The 15,647-nt window shown below is 44.9% G+C and overlaps 2 protein-coding genes across 2 annotated transcripts; both read left to right on the top strand.

The window, feature by feature from the left end:
* Nucleotides 1-282: 282 nt before the first annotated feature.
* On the top strand, nucleotides 283-8,426 carry olfcv3 (olfactory receptor C family, v3; the record flags this gene model as incomplete). The annotated part of the gene is made up of 9 exons (XM_083681173.1): nucleotides 283-310; nucleotides 411-606; nucleotides 954-1,242; nucleotides 1,920-2,006; nucleotides 4,976-5,167; nucleotides 5,642-6,178; nucleotides 6,266-6,490; nucleotides 7,012-7,135; nucleotides 7,528-8,426. The coding sequence occupies 9 exons, from the start codon at nucleotides 283-285 to the stop codon at nucleotides 8,424-8,426; spliced, it is 2,577 nt and encodes an 858-aa protein (XP_083537299.1).
* A 1,567-nt stretch (nucleotides 8,427-9,993) lies between these two features.
* Nucleotides 9,994-14,527, top strand: LOC310812205 (extracellular calcium-sensing receptor-like; the record flags this gene model as incomplete). The annotated part of the gene is made up of 8 exons (XM_083680624.1): nucleotides 9,994-10,106; nucleotides 10,332-10,626; nucleotides 10,906-11,195; nucleotides 11,764-12,059; nucleotides 12,184-12,392; nucleotides 12,796-13,020; nucleotides 13,257-13,380; nucleotides 13,626-14,527. Exons 1-8 carry the CDS (start codon nucleotides 10,048-10,050, stop codon nucleotides 14,525-14,527), a joined length of 2,400 nt encoding a protein of 799 aa, XP_083536750.1. The 5' UTR covers nucleotides 9,994-10,047.
* Between the last annotated feature and the right edge of the window lie 1,120 nt (nucleotides 14,528-15,647).

The raw sequence follows: 15,647 nt of genomic DNA on the forward strand, positions 1-15,647 counted from the left end.
ATGATTTATCTGGATGAATAAATACAAATTATACTTCACTTGGTTTCTTTAATTGAGTTTTGATGAATAAAAAAATATACATCTTTGGAGAACTATCCCTTTGCTACAGTGACATGCAATAAGATGAAATAGGTACACAGTACTCAAACTGGTCATTGAAATCACTGGTCATTGAAAATAACTTGTTTGTCTGTCTATCATCTTTGGGGGATTACGACGTGAGTGATGATGTCAAACGGCTTTCAATAACTGCTATCCAATACAGAGCCTCTGATGTCAGTAATGAGATGCAGAAAGACAGGAGGTGAAGGTACATAACTGCTCTCCTCTCCTGCCCCTCTCTCCTTCTGATCGGGGGTGGGTGTGTGTGAGGATGAGTCTCTTGTTTGTGTGGTCTCTATTTTACCCAGTCTCTGCCCTCTACCTCACCCCCACCTTCCCTCCCACCGCAGCTGCAGCCCCGGCATGTTCTCTGCAGAACAACTTTGCGCCTGGTTTTGTGGCTGAGGGGGAGTATGTCATTGGGGGGATCTTCCCACTGCACTACAACCAGGAGATGCCAGACCTCAACTGCACCTACAGACCAGAAGCTGTCAAGTGTAATGGGTAAGTTTTCGTTGTTTGCCAATAATAACCCCCTTTGTAAGCTTTAAACTCACTCATTAATGGGTCATAAAGTGGCGACAGTTCTCTTCTGGTCTCTTCTTTCCTCAGGAGTGCTCTCCTCTCCCGTTTCACTTTTTACTCGACTCTACCAATCTCGTCTTCTCTCTCCACCTGTCTTCCCTTACTCTTTTCTCTCCTCTCCAATGTTTTTACCTTTTTCTGCATGTGTGTGTGTGTGTGTGTGTGTGTGTGTGCGTGCGTGCTCCGGTGTTTGCACGTGTGTGTGTGTGTGTGTGTGTGTGTGTGTGTGTGTGTGTGTGTGTGTGTGTGTGTGTGTGTGTGTGTAGGTTCGACCCCCGGGCTTTCCGCTGGGCTCAGACATTGAGGCTGGCGGTGGAGGAGATCAACCACAGTCATCATCTGCTGCCCAACCACACCCTGGGCTACCGGATCTTTGACTCATGTGCGTATCCTCTGACGGGACAGAGAGCTGCTCTGGCCACGCTGAACGGACCAGGCCAGGCCCACTCACCCATGTGCTCTGGTGCCTCTCCTCTTCTGGCTGTGATTGGAGAGTCTGGCTCGGCACAGTCCATCATTGTGTCTAGCATCTTGGAGCCCTTCAGGATCCCAATGGTAGGGGTGTCTTGAGGTTCTGTCACAAGAGGACTTTGATCAGAACGATCCTTGTTGCCATATTACATCCCGGCAAGTTAAGGGACTGATCAGTATTAATGATGGGGGGGTACATGGAGGAAATCACAGCCGAATTGCTGTGTCTCCCTAAGATCTGTTTCAAAAGAAAAAGTAATTCTATAAACTGGACATATGGTGGCTTGTTTGTTCTCATAGCCTACAGTAGGCTATGGTGTATTTTTTTGTGAGGTTTTGCAGTTGAAAATGACAGAACGCTCCTTGTTGCCATATTGCTCTGGAGAGTGTTTTGGCGACTCAGTATATGGATGATAAGTCCACTGGAGTTCATAGCAGTAGGCCTACTGGATGCCTTATAATAGCTTTAATTTATATAGGCTTAATTGTGTACAGTGGACCAGTGGTTAATAGGTTCAGCCCGACATTGCAGAGATGGTCTACCTCAATGCGGCTCTGTCACAAGAGGAATTTGATCAGTATGTGCTGTACAATACCTCAGTGGGCAGAAGACCAAGATACATTTTGACTTTTGAGTGAATTTTAAGCCGGTCCCTCAAAGGCTGTCTCAAGTGTGTGTGATCTGATTTGTAGTGTGCTACTCCTGTATGCCATTGCACTGTGAACTCTAAAACATCCCCTACCCTATCTCTCTGACCCAGATCAGCTACTTCTCATCGTGTGCATGCCTCAGTGACAGGAGGAAGTACCCCACCTTCTTCAGGGTGATCCCCAGTGATGACTACCAGGTGAGAGCCTAGAATGAGATAAAAAAAGGGGAGCGAGAGTGTCTGCAATTATATAGGGTTTTTGGGACTGGAACCTTTCTGTTTGCGGGGGTTGGTCTGGGGCCCTGGTGCATTACCAAAATGACACACCTGCCCATCTTGGCCTGGCAGCTGCACTGATTGTTTTGGTCCGTATTCATTCTTAGAAAATCGAGTGAGACCCAGCCCCTGGAGTCCCGTCCCATTCAAGCTGAATCAAAGCTCGACAGCAGAAGCACAGCTTCCCCTCACACATGATCCTCTGTGGCTCAGTTGGTAGAGCATGGTGCTAACAACGCCTAGGTTGGAGGTTTGATTCCGCTGTGATCATATACACTGAAAAATGTATGCACTGACTGCAGTGTAAGTCGCTTTGGAGAAAAGCGTCAGCTATATGGCATATATTATATGTCAAATAACAAACCCCATCCCATTGACACAGTCAGGTGGCCAAAATGCACATGGAACAATAGTCATGTGAAATGTATTGCTGAAAAATGTGTTTCCATTAGACAATTTAGTTTTGTTTTATTTAATGAATTATAATTGTTTAGCCTATTGCATGAAATGTGTTTCTAATAGGCCACATTGTATTAGAATGATACATATAATTGTGTCACAAAGCCCAATGATTAGGATTGCATTTAATTTCATCTTGATGTTTCAAAACTGCAAAGAAATGGCTTCAAATCATTACCAAGACACTAATTAGTTATTTCTGTTTATTTCATTCAAGATCCATGTTTCCATTATTTGTAGCCTAATTGCTGCGTCTCACAAAAGTAAAAATAATTCTATAAATTGGACATATGGTGGCTTGTTTGTTCTAGTAGCATACAGTCGGCTGTGGTGTATTTTTTTGTGAGGTTTTACAGTTGAAAATGACAGTAACACTCCTTGTTGCCATATTGCTCTGGAGAGTGTGTTGGCGACTCATACAGTATATGGATGATAAGTCCACTGGAGTTCATAGGGGTAGGCCTACTGGATGCCTTATAATAGCTTTATTTTATATAGGCTTAGTTGTGTACAGTGGGCCAGTGGTTAATAGGTTCAGGCCAACATTGCAACGATGGTCTACCTCAGCAGACACAAGGTGTGAAGTGCTGCAGAAAGCCACCACAAGGTGGTGACAAGAGCTGTGAAGGATGCCTCAGATAGGTTGGCAAAATCAAGTTTATTACAGCAGCTCATGAATTACAGAGACAAAGAGTGGAAATGGTTTAAATATCAGGTTCTTCTAACTCCTATCCAACTCCTATCTACTTTCATCACGCATTCTCTCACAGCACAGAGAAGCGGGGGAAATGTTTTAGCACAATCTGACATGAATAAGTGCAAATTGGCTTTAATAATGTGACGTATTCATTACAGAATGAAGTTGGGATTTTCATGCGAGACAGGAGTAAGGATGTTGTGAGGGGGTGATGATGTCCTTGGATAAACCTTAATTTAGAACAAATCATGTCTTCATGGACACTTCATAAAATTATGTCAGACATGGAATTTATGTGGCAGTGTGTCCGCTAAACGTATTTCACATGATTGAAATTTGAGCTTTCATGAATCAATCAAAAATGTTTGCATGCCATGTGCATTGACAAGAATAAAACAAATAATATTTTCACAGTTTCACTGCCCGTGGAAGTTGGAAGTTTATGCAGTGGATCTGTCGTAAAATTAATTCGTTCAACGTTTTTAATGATACGTATGGCCCTCAACAACATCTCTGACCTCCTCCTCCAGCACACCCTACCCGGTCAGCTGATGCCAACCTCCTTGTCCCCATCACCAGGACTAAATACCGGATCTGTGGGGACCACACTTTCTCCACTGCAGCCCCTCACTCTTTGGAATCCAGCACACTCTCCTCCTTCAAACGAACTCTCAAAACCCATCTTTTTAAACTTGCTTTTAATCTTATTTAATATTTTTTATCGTTGTTTTTATTGACTGTGCTTTTGTTTTACTTTTTATGTATCTATCTATTCTTGTTCTCTCCATGGAATGTAGTTTTTGAGTACTGAGAAAAGCCCTATACAAAATAAATGCATTATTATTATTTAAAACATATTTAAAGCTTCTAGAACCTTATACTGTCACAAAGGCATGTGACTGTACCCAAAATCAAGGAATGTAATGTAAAGTCTTATTACATTCCTTGCCAAAAACATTACCACATAACAGTGAACAATGAGAGGAAAAGGATCCTGTGTTACATGGAACGAGTTCAATCTACAGTGCATTGGACTGTATTGCGTTGTCTTCTCTTCATTGCTGTGTATGTCAGTGATTGCAGTGTTCCCCACTACGTTCTACTGAAAACAAATTCCACCAACCGAGGTTGTATGGTAATTCAACGAACTTGTATCTTGTCATGCAAAATGACAAATGAAGTACAGCAGACCAACATACAGCACAATAGCAGGTATCAAAGCTGTGTGCTTGAAAACGTTGTTAGTGCATACTGTAGGTGAAGTTATGGGTGGTGTTGCTGATTTAGAATTTCTTGTCTTTTGTGACTTTTGACAAGCCATAACTTCTCACTTAAAACATAGTTTTTGGTCATTAATGTAATCTGCACTGTGTGCTAGTCTAACGTCCAGTGAATGTGACCGTGAACAAATAGGCCCATTTGTTCCCTGTCTACACTTCCCGGTCCCTTTTATCTGCCACGTCCTCTGTGAAAAAAGCTTGCTCTGCTATAAAATCAATATTATAGGCACCGCTCACCATCCTACCTATTTTTAAACCTATCTGTAGTTGCCTGTACATCTTGCCCTGTGTGGTAGTGTATCCGTCCCTGCTTGGGATTTCCCCTTACTATGACTGTGCTTGTCTTTTGTTTTAATGTTTGATTGACATTGCTAAAAACACTTAATAAAACATGTTAACACACACACACACACACACACACACACGTGCAGAAATGATTGTTTATCTAATTCCAGGTGAAGGCCCTAGCCCAGCTGCTGCTCCGGTTCGGCTGGAGGTGGGTGGGGGTGGTGCGCGGGGACCATGCGTACGGGCTCTTTGCCCTGCAGGGTCTGTTGAGGGAGCTGAAGGGCACAGGCGTGTGTGTGGCCTACCAGGAGATGATCCCACTGCTCTACAACCAACGCAGGGCCCTGGAGATAATACAGGTAGAGACACCAAGAGAGAATCTTTATATAGAGAATTATAATGAGGTCACAGACTTCAGGCAGATTGAGTGCTTTTAAATGGACATTATATGAATCTGTCCCATTGCCCTTAAATAGGGGGACTATGTATAAAAATACCTTTAAATAAATGATGACAATCTATACTTTAACCTCATAGTAATTGTTTCATTTAAACAATACTCCAAACTTTTGGAGTATATACCCAAAAGAAGAAAAAATGCTTCACTGTCCCATTACTTCCGCAGGGCACTGTACACTGTACAATACACAACTATACTGTATGTCTCCCTGTTTTCCCTCAAACCCCATTGCATGTCTTACCTCCCCATTCTTCTCTCTTTCTCCTTTTCTTTAACTTCTGCCTACTGTCTGTTCCCATGTCCCTGACACCAATCGATCACTAACTGTGTTCCCACTCCCTTCCTCTTTTCTCCCCCATTGTTCTCCCCATAGGTGATGAGTACCTCCAGTGCAAAGGTCGTGGTGGTGTTCTCTGCCGAAGGGGAGCTGACGCCCTTCCTGAGGGACTACATGGAGCAGAACATCACAGGGATCCAGTGGGTGGCCAGTGAAGCCTGGGTTACCGCCTCCCTCTTCACGCGGAGCGAGTATTACCCCTATCTGGGGGGCACCATTGGCTTCGGCATCAGGCAGGGTCAGATCCCGGGGCTCGGGGACTACCTGCGAACGGTGGACCCTGAGAGGTACCCCTCTAACCTACTGGTGCAGGAGCTATGGGGGGCCCTGTATGGCTGTTCTCCCTCCCCGTCCCCCTCCAACCCTTCACTGCCCCCCTGTTCAGGACAGGAGACTCTACTGGAGCAGCACTCATCCTATATGAACACCTCCAGCCCCAGAATTAGTTACAATGTATATAAGGCTGTATACGCCATAGCACACTCCCTACACAACCTCCTCCAATGCCAGCCAGGGAGTGGGCCCTTCCACAACAACTCCTGTGCTCACAGCACCAACATTCACCCCTGGCAGGTACAATGTATAACCAATGATGACATGATTTAATCCACGGTTAAAAAAATATATTTGAAAATAAATTCTTAACTTTGATTTTTAAAGCTCCAGCACTATCTCCAGGAAGTGGCCTTTACCATCTCTGGGCAGAAAGTAAAGTTCGACCTGAAAGGGGATTCCATTCCATACTATGACATCATCAACTGGCAGAGGGGCACAGACGGGAACATCGAGTTTGTCAACGTGGGCATGTTCGATGGAACAAAGGATGCTGGGAAGGAGCTGGTGATCCAGGAAGAGGCGATAGTATGGGTGGGGCATCGAAGCGAGGCAAGCTGCTCACACTGTGTATTTACCTACATCAGATGCCAACTGTTGAAGTTCTGTAGGGTGAGGTGGAGGTAAGTTAGGTGAATGGAACAGTTTGGATTTGATGAAATGCAAAAACTGGGGTTGTGATTGTGAGATCAGAGTGTGTCAATCATAGAATGTCGCCTCTCTTAACATAAAAGCTTTTCATGTTCATTACTTTTTCTTGCTCTCTATGTCAGTATTGATCAGTCAGAGTCAAGCCATTCAAAGGTGGTGTGCGCCCTCTACTGGGCATTAGAATGACCAACACGTACAAGGCATCTTCAGAGATTTGTATTTTTATTGGTAATGCAAAAGTAATGTAACAAGTTATTTTCCACAGTAAGTAACATTGTAATGTAACAAGTCACTTTTAATGGAAGTAACATTTTAATGTTCCCCAACACTGGTTGTTAGTCATGTAAACGCACGTAAATGTCCACCTCATCACCATATGATACTGGAATACTGGAAGCCTGTTGTGTCTCTGTGTTGTTCAGGTGCTGGAGTCCGTGTGCAGTGCCAGCTGTACTCCAGGATTCAGGAAGGCTGTCCGTACTGGGGAGCCTCTGTGCTGCTTTGATTGTATACCATGTGACAGCGGCAAAATTAATAATGAAACAGGTGAGTTTACAGCAAAGGGGCCACAACCCTTTTTTTTTTTTTTTTATTAAATATATTTTAGGGCATTTCTGCTTTATTGGGATAGCGATAGTAGTGATTGACAGGAAGGATGGGTGAGAGAGAGGAGGGATGACATGCAGGATATGTCGATGGCTGGAATCAAACCAGGGACCTTGCGATGATATGGTATGCGCCTTAGTGTGCTATGCCACTGAGCGACCTTGAAATGTATATTTTGACTGATAATGTATATATTTCTGATAATGCTGCTGCGGTGTCAACTATCTCCTGTATGTACTGGAACTTAAGTTCAGAAACTCTCTCTTTTTCTCTCTGTCTGTGTCTCTCTTCGACTCACCCTCCGTCTCTCTCTATTCCTCTCACTCTTCCAGATTCCATAGATTGTTCGCCATGTCCTGAGGACTTCTGGTCAAACACAGAAGGAACAGCTTGCATCCCCAAGGTGGTGGAGTTCCTGTCCCATGATGCAATGGGGATAGCCCTGACGGTAATCGCTGTAGTGGGAGCTTGTCTCACCGCCACCGTCCTGGCGATCTTCCTCCACAACAGGAACACTCCCATCGTCCGCATCAACAACTCAGAGCTGAGCTTCTTCATCCTGCTCACCCTGACTCTGTGCTTCCTGTGTGCGCTGGTTTTCATCGGGAAGCCCACTTCCTGGTCCTGCATGCTACGTCACACCGCATTCAGCATCACCTTCTCTCTTTGCATCTCCTGCATCCTGGGCAAGACTCTGGTGGTCCTGGCTGCCTTCACTGCCACCAGGCCTGGCAACAACATTATGAAGTGGCTGGGGCCCAAGCAGCAGAGGGTCATCATCTTCAGCTGCACTCTGGTTCAGGTGCTGATCTGTGCAGCCTGGCTCATTGCTGCCCCTCCCTTCCCCTCCAGAAACACCCAGTACCAACGCTCCAAGATCATTCTAGAGTGCAGTGTGGGTTCCAACCTGGCTTTCTGGTGCGTTCTGGGATACATCGGCTTCCTGGCATGCATGTGCTTTGTCCTGGCCTTTCTGGCCCGCAAGTTGCCCGGCAACTTCAATGAGGCCAAGTTCATCACCTTCAGCATGCTGATCTTCTGTGCCGTGTGGCTGGCCTTCATCCCAGCTTATGTTAGTTCTCCTGGGAAGTTCACTGTAGCGGTGGAGATCTTTGCTATCCTAGCCTCCAGCTTTGGCTTGCTGTTCTGCCTGTTTGCTCCAAAATGTTATATCATTCTACTAAAGCCAGAGAAGAACACTAAACACTATTTGATGGGGAAAGGAAAATAGTGAATTTCATTGATAATGGAAACTGTATGGTTTAGTTCTTTCTGTTAATTCCATATTCTGTTAATATTATCATTAAATGTATACTCATTGCCTTTTAACTTAAAACTGCTTCTTGGAAATAAGAAGTTCAATAAAATATTTGGTTGATTTAGTGACTTTTCATTCATTTATTTAAGCAATTTGGATATCAACATTCTTTATTCTACGTCCTGTAAACCCCAAAAGCTGCCTACTGTTGTAAAAAGGAAGCCTGAATTATTCAGGCCTACTTATCTGTGTGTTAGGCCTGTTCAATATCCTATAATAAAACAAAAGTGATTTGGATTATGACATTGGAAATCAGAAAAATTCAATAATAATAATAATAAAGTACAGTACATGTGGTTTCACTGAGTGGTTTTAAAAGTGGTTTTACTTTTGCACTCCTAAAGTGTCAGGTGTAAAGGGACCTACTATATACGCAGGCAGCAAACAACACACGACAGCGAGAAGCAGGGGAAATGTTTTAGCATAATTTGACATGAAAAAGTGTGAGTTGTCTTTGATAATGCAACCTATGGTTTACACAATGAAGTTTGATAGAATATATAATAGAGAATTTTCATGCAAGACAGGAGTAAGGATTTGGGGTTTGAGACTGGGTAGAAAAGTAGCCTACATTAGTCTATATAGGACAGGCCACAGTTGATGACAGATTCGCTCACCTTCCCCCATTCCAGCCCTATATTGTAATTCGCTGGCCATTACAGACTCCAGCATCATAAATTGGATGGAGGATCTGGGAGAAATTAGTGGATAGACAAAGTTGTTTTTTTGTGCTGGCTGCTCTTTTTGCAGCATGCTTTTCATTCAGAAAAGGTACTTTGGGGTTCTTTTAGGTACTTTTAAGTACCTGTTTGTGGTTGTCTGGGGTCTTTTGGACACTTTTGGGTTGTTTTAGGTACTTGATGGTGGTTGATTAGTGAGTTCGGCTAAACCAGGCATGGAAGTGATTCAATGGCTAGCTGTTTCAACAGAGGCAATACAAATGACATAATGACACCATTTCAATTGCGTATTTGTAGTTACATAGAATTGGATTTGAGCACAAGCACAGCTGCCAAACCGCATTGAAGAGTGGTGCGTGTTTATAAAAAACCTCATTGTAAGAGAGAAGAAGTGATGTGGTATTTGCAGTCTATGTCTTTGAATAGCATGCAAGACATGACAAAGACAGGGGGTGAACAGCTACCCGACCTCCTTAATGAACCCACAGTGCACACACCAGCATCCCAGAGGACTGGGTCAGAGCAGTTATATAACACAGTGATGGGGAGGCATCCTGACCAACGTGAACTGCACTCTCTCTCTCTGTGTGTGCGCATGAGTGTGTGTTACCTCAACACACCTCTTGGTGATGAGGGTGTCTGCAGCTCCTTCTCTGGGTCCAAGTCTGGCTCTGGGCCTGGGCGCACTGCATCTGGCTCTGGTAGCTGGTGGATTTGCCATGGACGGGTCCTGGTCCAGGCTGAGGTCTGGGATGGAGTCTGTTAGATGTAGGCTCCGGGGCACCCCTCACCCCCCTGAGTTCTACAAGGACGGAGACTTTGTGATAGGGGGTGTTTTCTCCATCCACTACTACATGCACACCGTGGAGCACAGCTACACCAGCCTGCCTGAGCCCCTAAAGTGCAGAGGGAGGTTAGTGAGAGCAAGAGGGTCTGTGTGAGTTTGTGTCTGAGTGAGTTTGTGTCTGAGTGAGTTTGTGTCTGAGTGAGTTTGTGTCTGTGTGAGTTTGTATTGTATGAAAGTGTTGCAGTTCAAGGGCTTGCATTTTAAATATAACCGTTTTAGACGTTTAAAAACACCACATTTCTACATAATTATACACTCATAGGAAATGTAACTGGAACTGTCTGTGCTCAGTATAGATTCCCGCGAGCTGCGCTTTGCGCGCGCCATGGTTTTCGCCATCGAGGAGATAAACAACAGCTCGGAGCTTCTCCCCGACGTCACACTCGGTTACCAAATTCACGACTCATGCGCCTCTGTTCCCGTGGCCGTGAAAGTGGCGTTCCAGCTGGCTAACGGCCTGGAACCGATGTTCTACACCGACGAAAAGTGCTCGCAGTCGGCCACGGTAACGGCTATAGTCGGTGAGTCTGGCTCCACGCCATCCATCAGTATGTCACGCGTCATCGGGCCCTTCGCCATTCCACAGGTAAACTCTAAATGTGTTAACCCTCACAATTGGGCCTTTAATTTTATTATTAATTTGATTATTGTTTACTTTATCTGTGTATGTGTAGTACGTTATTCTGAAGTATGATCTGAGAGTATCCACACAAAACTTCAAGGTGTTACCTATCAAATTATATCCTGCTTTTGCATGTGATCATCATATTTCTAATGTTATAAGCAGTTTAATTTGGTTCTGCTTTTTAGACGGAAATCAGTCAAATATGGCATATTGATATCTCGATTGTGCCGTTGTTTTTAGGTCAGCCACTTTGCCACCTGTGCATGTCTGAGTGACAAACAGCAGTACCCGACCTTCTTCAGAACCATTCCTAGTGACCAGTTTCAGGCTAATGCTCTGGCCCGGCTCGTGAAAAACTTTGGCTGGACCTGGATCGGGGCAGTCCGGTCCGACTCTGACTACGGTAATAACGGGATGGCGGCATTCCTACGGGCGGCGCGCAAGGAGGGCATCTGCGTGGAGTATTCAGAGTCCTTCTACCGGACGCACCCGCGCAGCAGGGTGAAACGGGTGGCAGACGTCATCCGCAGGTATAACTTGTTGATTCATATGATATCAAATTATTATTTGTTTCCCATAATATCGAAGTGCCGTTTTATATTACACTGTTTGTTTGTGTTTACGTGATGATGAGTTGAAGGGGGAGGGCTGTGATATTTGTGATGTGTTCATCAAATATAGCTAAACAAAAACTAAACTAAACCAATTATATGTCATGCAATATATTTATTTATATTCATACATATAATGCAAACCATGCTCCCCCTATTCCTGTGTTATCAATCTGATATTCCTGTTCAATGGATAATCACCCCAATCACCCAAACTGTGCTGTGCCCCTGATCTAATGAGGTAGGCCTACTTTGTCATTACTGTGTTACTGTGGTCGTAATCATTATTTTGAGTTAATTCAATGAAGGGGGAGGGTAATGGATTTATTTAAGTACAAGGGGAGGGTCACGCAAACATATTTTTGACACTGGGGAGGGGGCTGCATTTTCTTTTCACACCTCGGTCCCTTATATGGCGGTTCCTTATGAGAGTGTAACAAGGCATTAATATTAATATTAGGCATTAATATATCTACACATTACTCAGGTCCACAGCCAAGGTAGTGGTTGCGTTTGCAGCCCCAGGAGACATGCAGTTGCTGTTTGAGGAGTTGGACCGTAAGCCCTCGCCACTCAAACAGTGGATTGGTAGTGAGGCCTGGGTCACCGACCCGGATATGCTGCGCTTCAGCTTCTGCTCCGGAGCCGTCGGCTTCGGCATCGAGGGCTCCGTCATCCCGGGGCTACGGGACTTCCTCCTGGACCTCTCCCCCGCGAAGGTGATTGGCTCGCCACTGCTCACCGAGTTCTGGGAGGGGTCATTCGGCTGCCGGATAGGGAATGGTGAGATCGGTTGCTCATTGAATATGCTATTGTAAATGTGCATTGGGTAAGTTGTGTTTGATGTCCGTCCATCCCTCTGTCCGTCTGTCTGTCTGTCTGCCTGTCCGTCTGTCCATCTCTCTAGCGGAGGGCACAGAGCAGAGGGAGTGTGACGGGACTGAGGACATGCAGGAGGTACAGAACCCATACACGGACACGTCTCAGCTGCGCATCACTAACATGGTGTATAAAGCTGTCTACGCCATAGCACACGCCATTCACAGCACTGTGTGTGATGAGGGGACAAACTCCGCCATGCGCTGTGACAGACACAGCAACGTGGGACCACAGCAGGTTAGTGCAATTCAGTAGGCCACTCTTTTTTTCTTTTTTTTAATATATATTTTAGGGCATTTCTGCTTTATTGGGATAGAGATAGTGGAGATTGACAGGAAGGATGGGTGAGAGAGAGGAGGGATGACATGCAGCATATGTCGATGGCCGGAATCGAACCAGGGACCTTGCTACGCCACTGAGCGCCTCTCAGTAGGCGACTCTAACAACAAAGAATAAGTGACTTATTGGTTTTGACTCGTTGTGGAGCAGAGAACCTCATGCCTCTCCTATCAGGCTTGTAGTGTGAAAATGAAGATATCTTTAATGGATGATTTTTATCTGTTCACCCTCTCTCCTCCCATTACGCTATTTCTTTCTCACACACTCGCCACATTCTCCTCACTCTCTCCCCCCTTTCCAGGTTCTGGAAAGGCTGAGGATGGTGAATTTCACTCGTAATGGGTACGAGGTCTCATTCGATGCCAACGGGGACCCGGTGGCCACCTATGAACTGGTGAACTGGCAGAAGAAGGGTGACAGCGGGCACATGGAGTTTGTGACGGTGGGCCAATATGACGCGTCTCTGCCACCTGGCCAGGAATTCCAAATGAGCAGCAACATCACATGGGCTGAGGGGAGCGCACAGGTAGTAGGAAGTACATGTACTGTAGTCATCACTATTGCAATGCTAGAAGGACCAGGGGGTCACGAGTGCAATGCTAGAAGGGCCAGGGTTTATGTTTAAATGTTGTGGTTGGATTGCACTATACTTCCATCCTTCCACGCAGCCAGATTGTCAATTTACCTCTGTGTGTGTGTGTGTGTGTGTGTGTGTGTGTGTGTGTGTGTGCACGTGCCTGCCTGTGTGCCTGCGTGTATCAGGTGCCTGTGTCTGTGTGCAGTGAGAGCTGTCCCCCTGGTACTCGTAAGGCTGTGCAGAAAGGAAGGCCTGTCTGCTGCTATGACTGTATACCATGTGCAGAGGGGGAGATCAGTAACATCACAGGTAATGGTACTATGAGATGAATGTTTTACTGAATTTAACCACTCTGCTCTGACCCAAACCTACACCAGAAGGGCCACTAAACTTGTTTGATATTGTACAATTGTATTGTAGGGGGTTGTTGTGCTATCACAACATTTCAATATAGTCCGCTGTGCTCAACAAATTAGCCGTCAACTAGCAGTTACATTTATATAAGTGTAAATTGTAGTTAACCAGTATTTTCTCTCTTCTTTCCCCCCCTTTAGATTCTCCAGACTGTCTCTCCTGCCCTGGGGAGTTTTGGCCCAACGCCCAAAGAAATTGGTGTCTCCCCAAACCTGTAGAGTTCCTATCCTTTCACGAGGTCCTCGGAATTATCCTGGTCACGTGTTCAGTGAGTGGGGCCTGCCTAGCAGTTGCCACAGCGACCGTGTTCTACCGTCACCGGGCGTCGGCCATAGTCCGGGCCAACAACTCAGAGCTGAGCTTTCTGCTGCTCTTCTCGTTGATGTTGTGTTTTCTGTGTTCTCTTACCTTCATTGGCCGGCCCTCTGAGTGGTCCTGTATGTTGCGCCACACAGCATTTGGGATCACCTTCGTCCTCTGCATCTCTTGTGTTCTGGGGAAAACAATAGTGGTGTTAATGGCCTTCAGGGCTACACTTCCAGGCAGTAATGTCATGAAATGGTTTGGGCCTCCACAGCAGAGATTTACAGTTATGTCCTTCACGTTTGTCCAAGCTTTGATATGCACCCTGTGGTTGGTTCTATCACCCCCTTTCCCCATTAAAAACCTGACCACCTACAAGGAGAGGATCATTCTGGAATGTGCTTTAGGTTCAACTGTAGGTTTCTGGGCTGTGTTGGGGTATATAGGACTCCTGGCTCTCTTGTGCTTTGTGCTGGCTTTTCTGGCTCGGAAGCTGCCTGATAACTTCAATGAAGCCAAATTCATCACCTTCAGCATGCTCATATTCTGTGCAGTCTGGATCACCTTTATCCCAGCTTATGTCAGCTCTCCTGGGAAGTTCACTGTAGCTGTGGAGATATTCGCCATTATAGCTTCTAGCTTCGGATTGATCCTGTGCATATTTGCTCCAAAGTGTTTTATCATTTTATTTAGGCCAGAGCAGAACACAAAGAAACACCTCATGGGGAAAGTACAGTAAAAGGTTCTCTGAGACACCAAAGAATGACAGATCACTTGTAACGTGTAAGTGTGTGTGTGAGTAACGTGGTCAATCAGTTATCCTTTCCAAAGAGATCAGTAGGTCACTGTTTAACATATGCATGTTGTCATCGCAAGGTGGGTTACCTCAATGACACTGCAGCAGCAGCAGTTGTGAAGACATGTAAAGTGCTGTCGAAAGCCACCACCAGGTGAAGGCCAGAGCTGTGAAGGACGTTTGAAGAGATCCATCCTTCTGTGGTAGAAATAACTGACAGTGCTGACATTTGTGTTCCTTCCTTGTAACAAAATAATGATGAAAATAAACATGAGAGAGAGAATAGTTTGTGATTGCAAATCCATGCTCTTTCAGCTTGCTAGAGAGATTAACTCTTTGCACGAATGACACAATATCTTCTATGTCTTCAATGTAGCATGCAACATTGCGGAGGAACAGGGGAAAATTTGACATGAATAAGCGCGAGTCGGCTTTGATAATGCAACCTGTGGATTACTGAATAAAGTTAGGAATTTCATGTAACATAGGTTTAAGGTTTTGGGGTTTGTGACTGGATAGAAAAGTAGAGAGCCCATGCCTCTACTTCATGGCTGTGTTGTAAATTGTGCATAGTGCGCAAAATGTGTTTTGCAACATTAAATTCCCCTTCACCTTCCCCCAAACATTTGTTAACAATGGGGTTCTAACAGTCTAATGACCCACTTCCGGTTTTCATCACCTAGCCCTTTTGGGTGGGGTGAAGTGGGGGAAATCCTGGATGTGTATTTTTTATAGCCTAACACACAACCATCCTGCTCATTTTCATTTTGTCAACATGTTCCTAAATAATTTGCATAGGCCCTATTGGATGATTCAAAACTGAAACCACTGTCAATTTCAAACTCAATGACGAAAAATCTCAGATGTTTGGAATGTCTCACGTGGCCGTATTTACAAAGCAAATGTCCACATTTGTGCCTTTATTCAAATGTATTTGATAGCCTATGTGTTGTGGCTATTAGACTTCCCGTCTTTGTTATTTGATCTGATTAATTAAATTAAATAACACACAATTTGTCACAATCTTTCACCACTGCTTTATATGTGTGTTTTTATCGGGTGT

The sequence above is a fragment of the Argentina silus genome, assembly GCF_951799395.1.
Source record: "Argentina silus genome assembly, chromosome: 11".
NCBI lineage: Eukaryota > Metazoa > Chordata > Actinopteri > Argentiniformes > Argentinidae > Argentina > Argentina silus.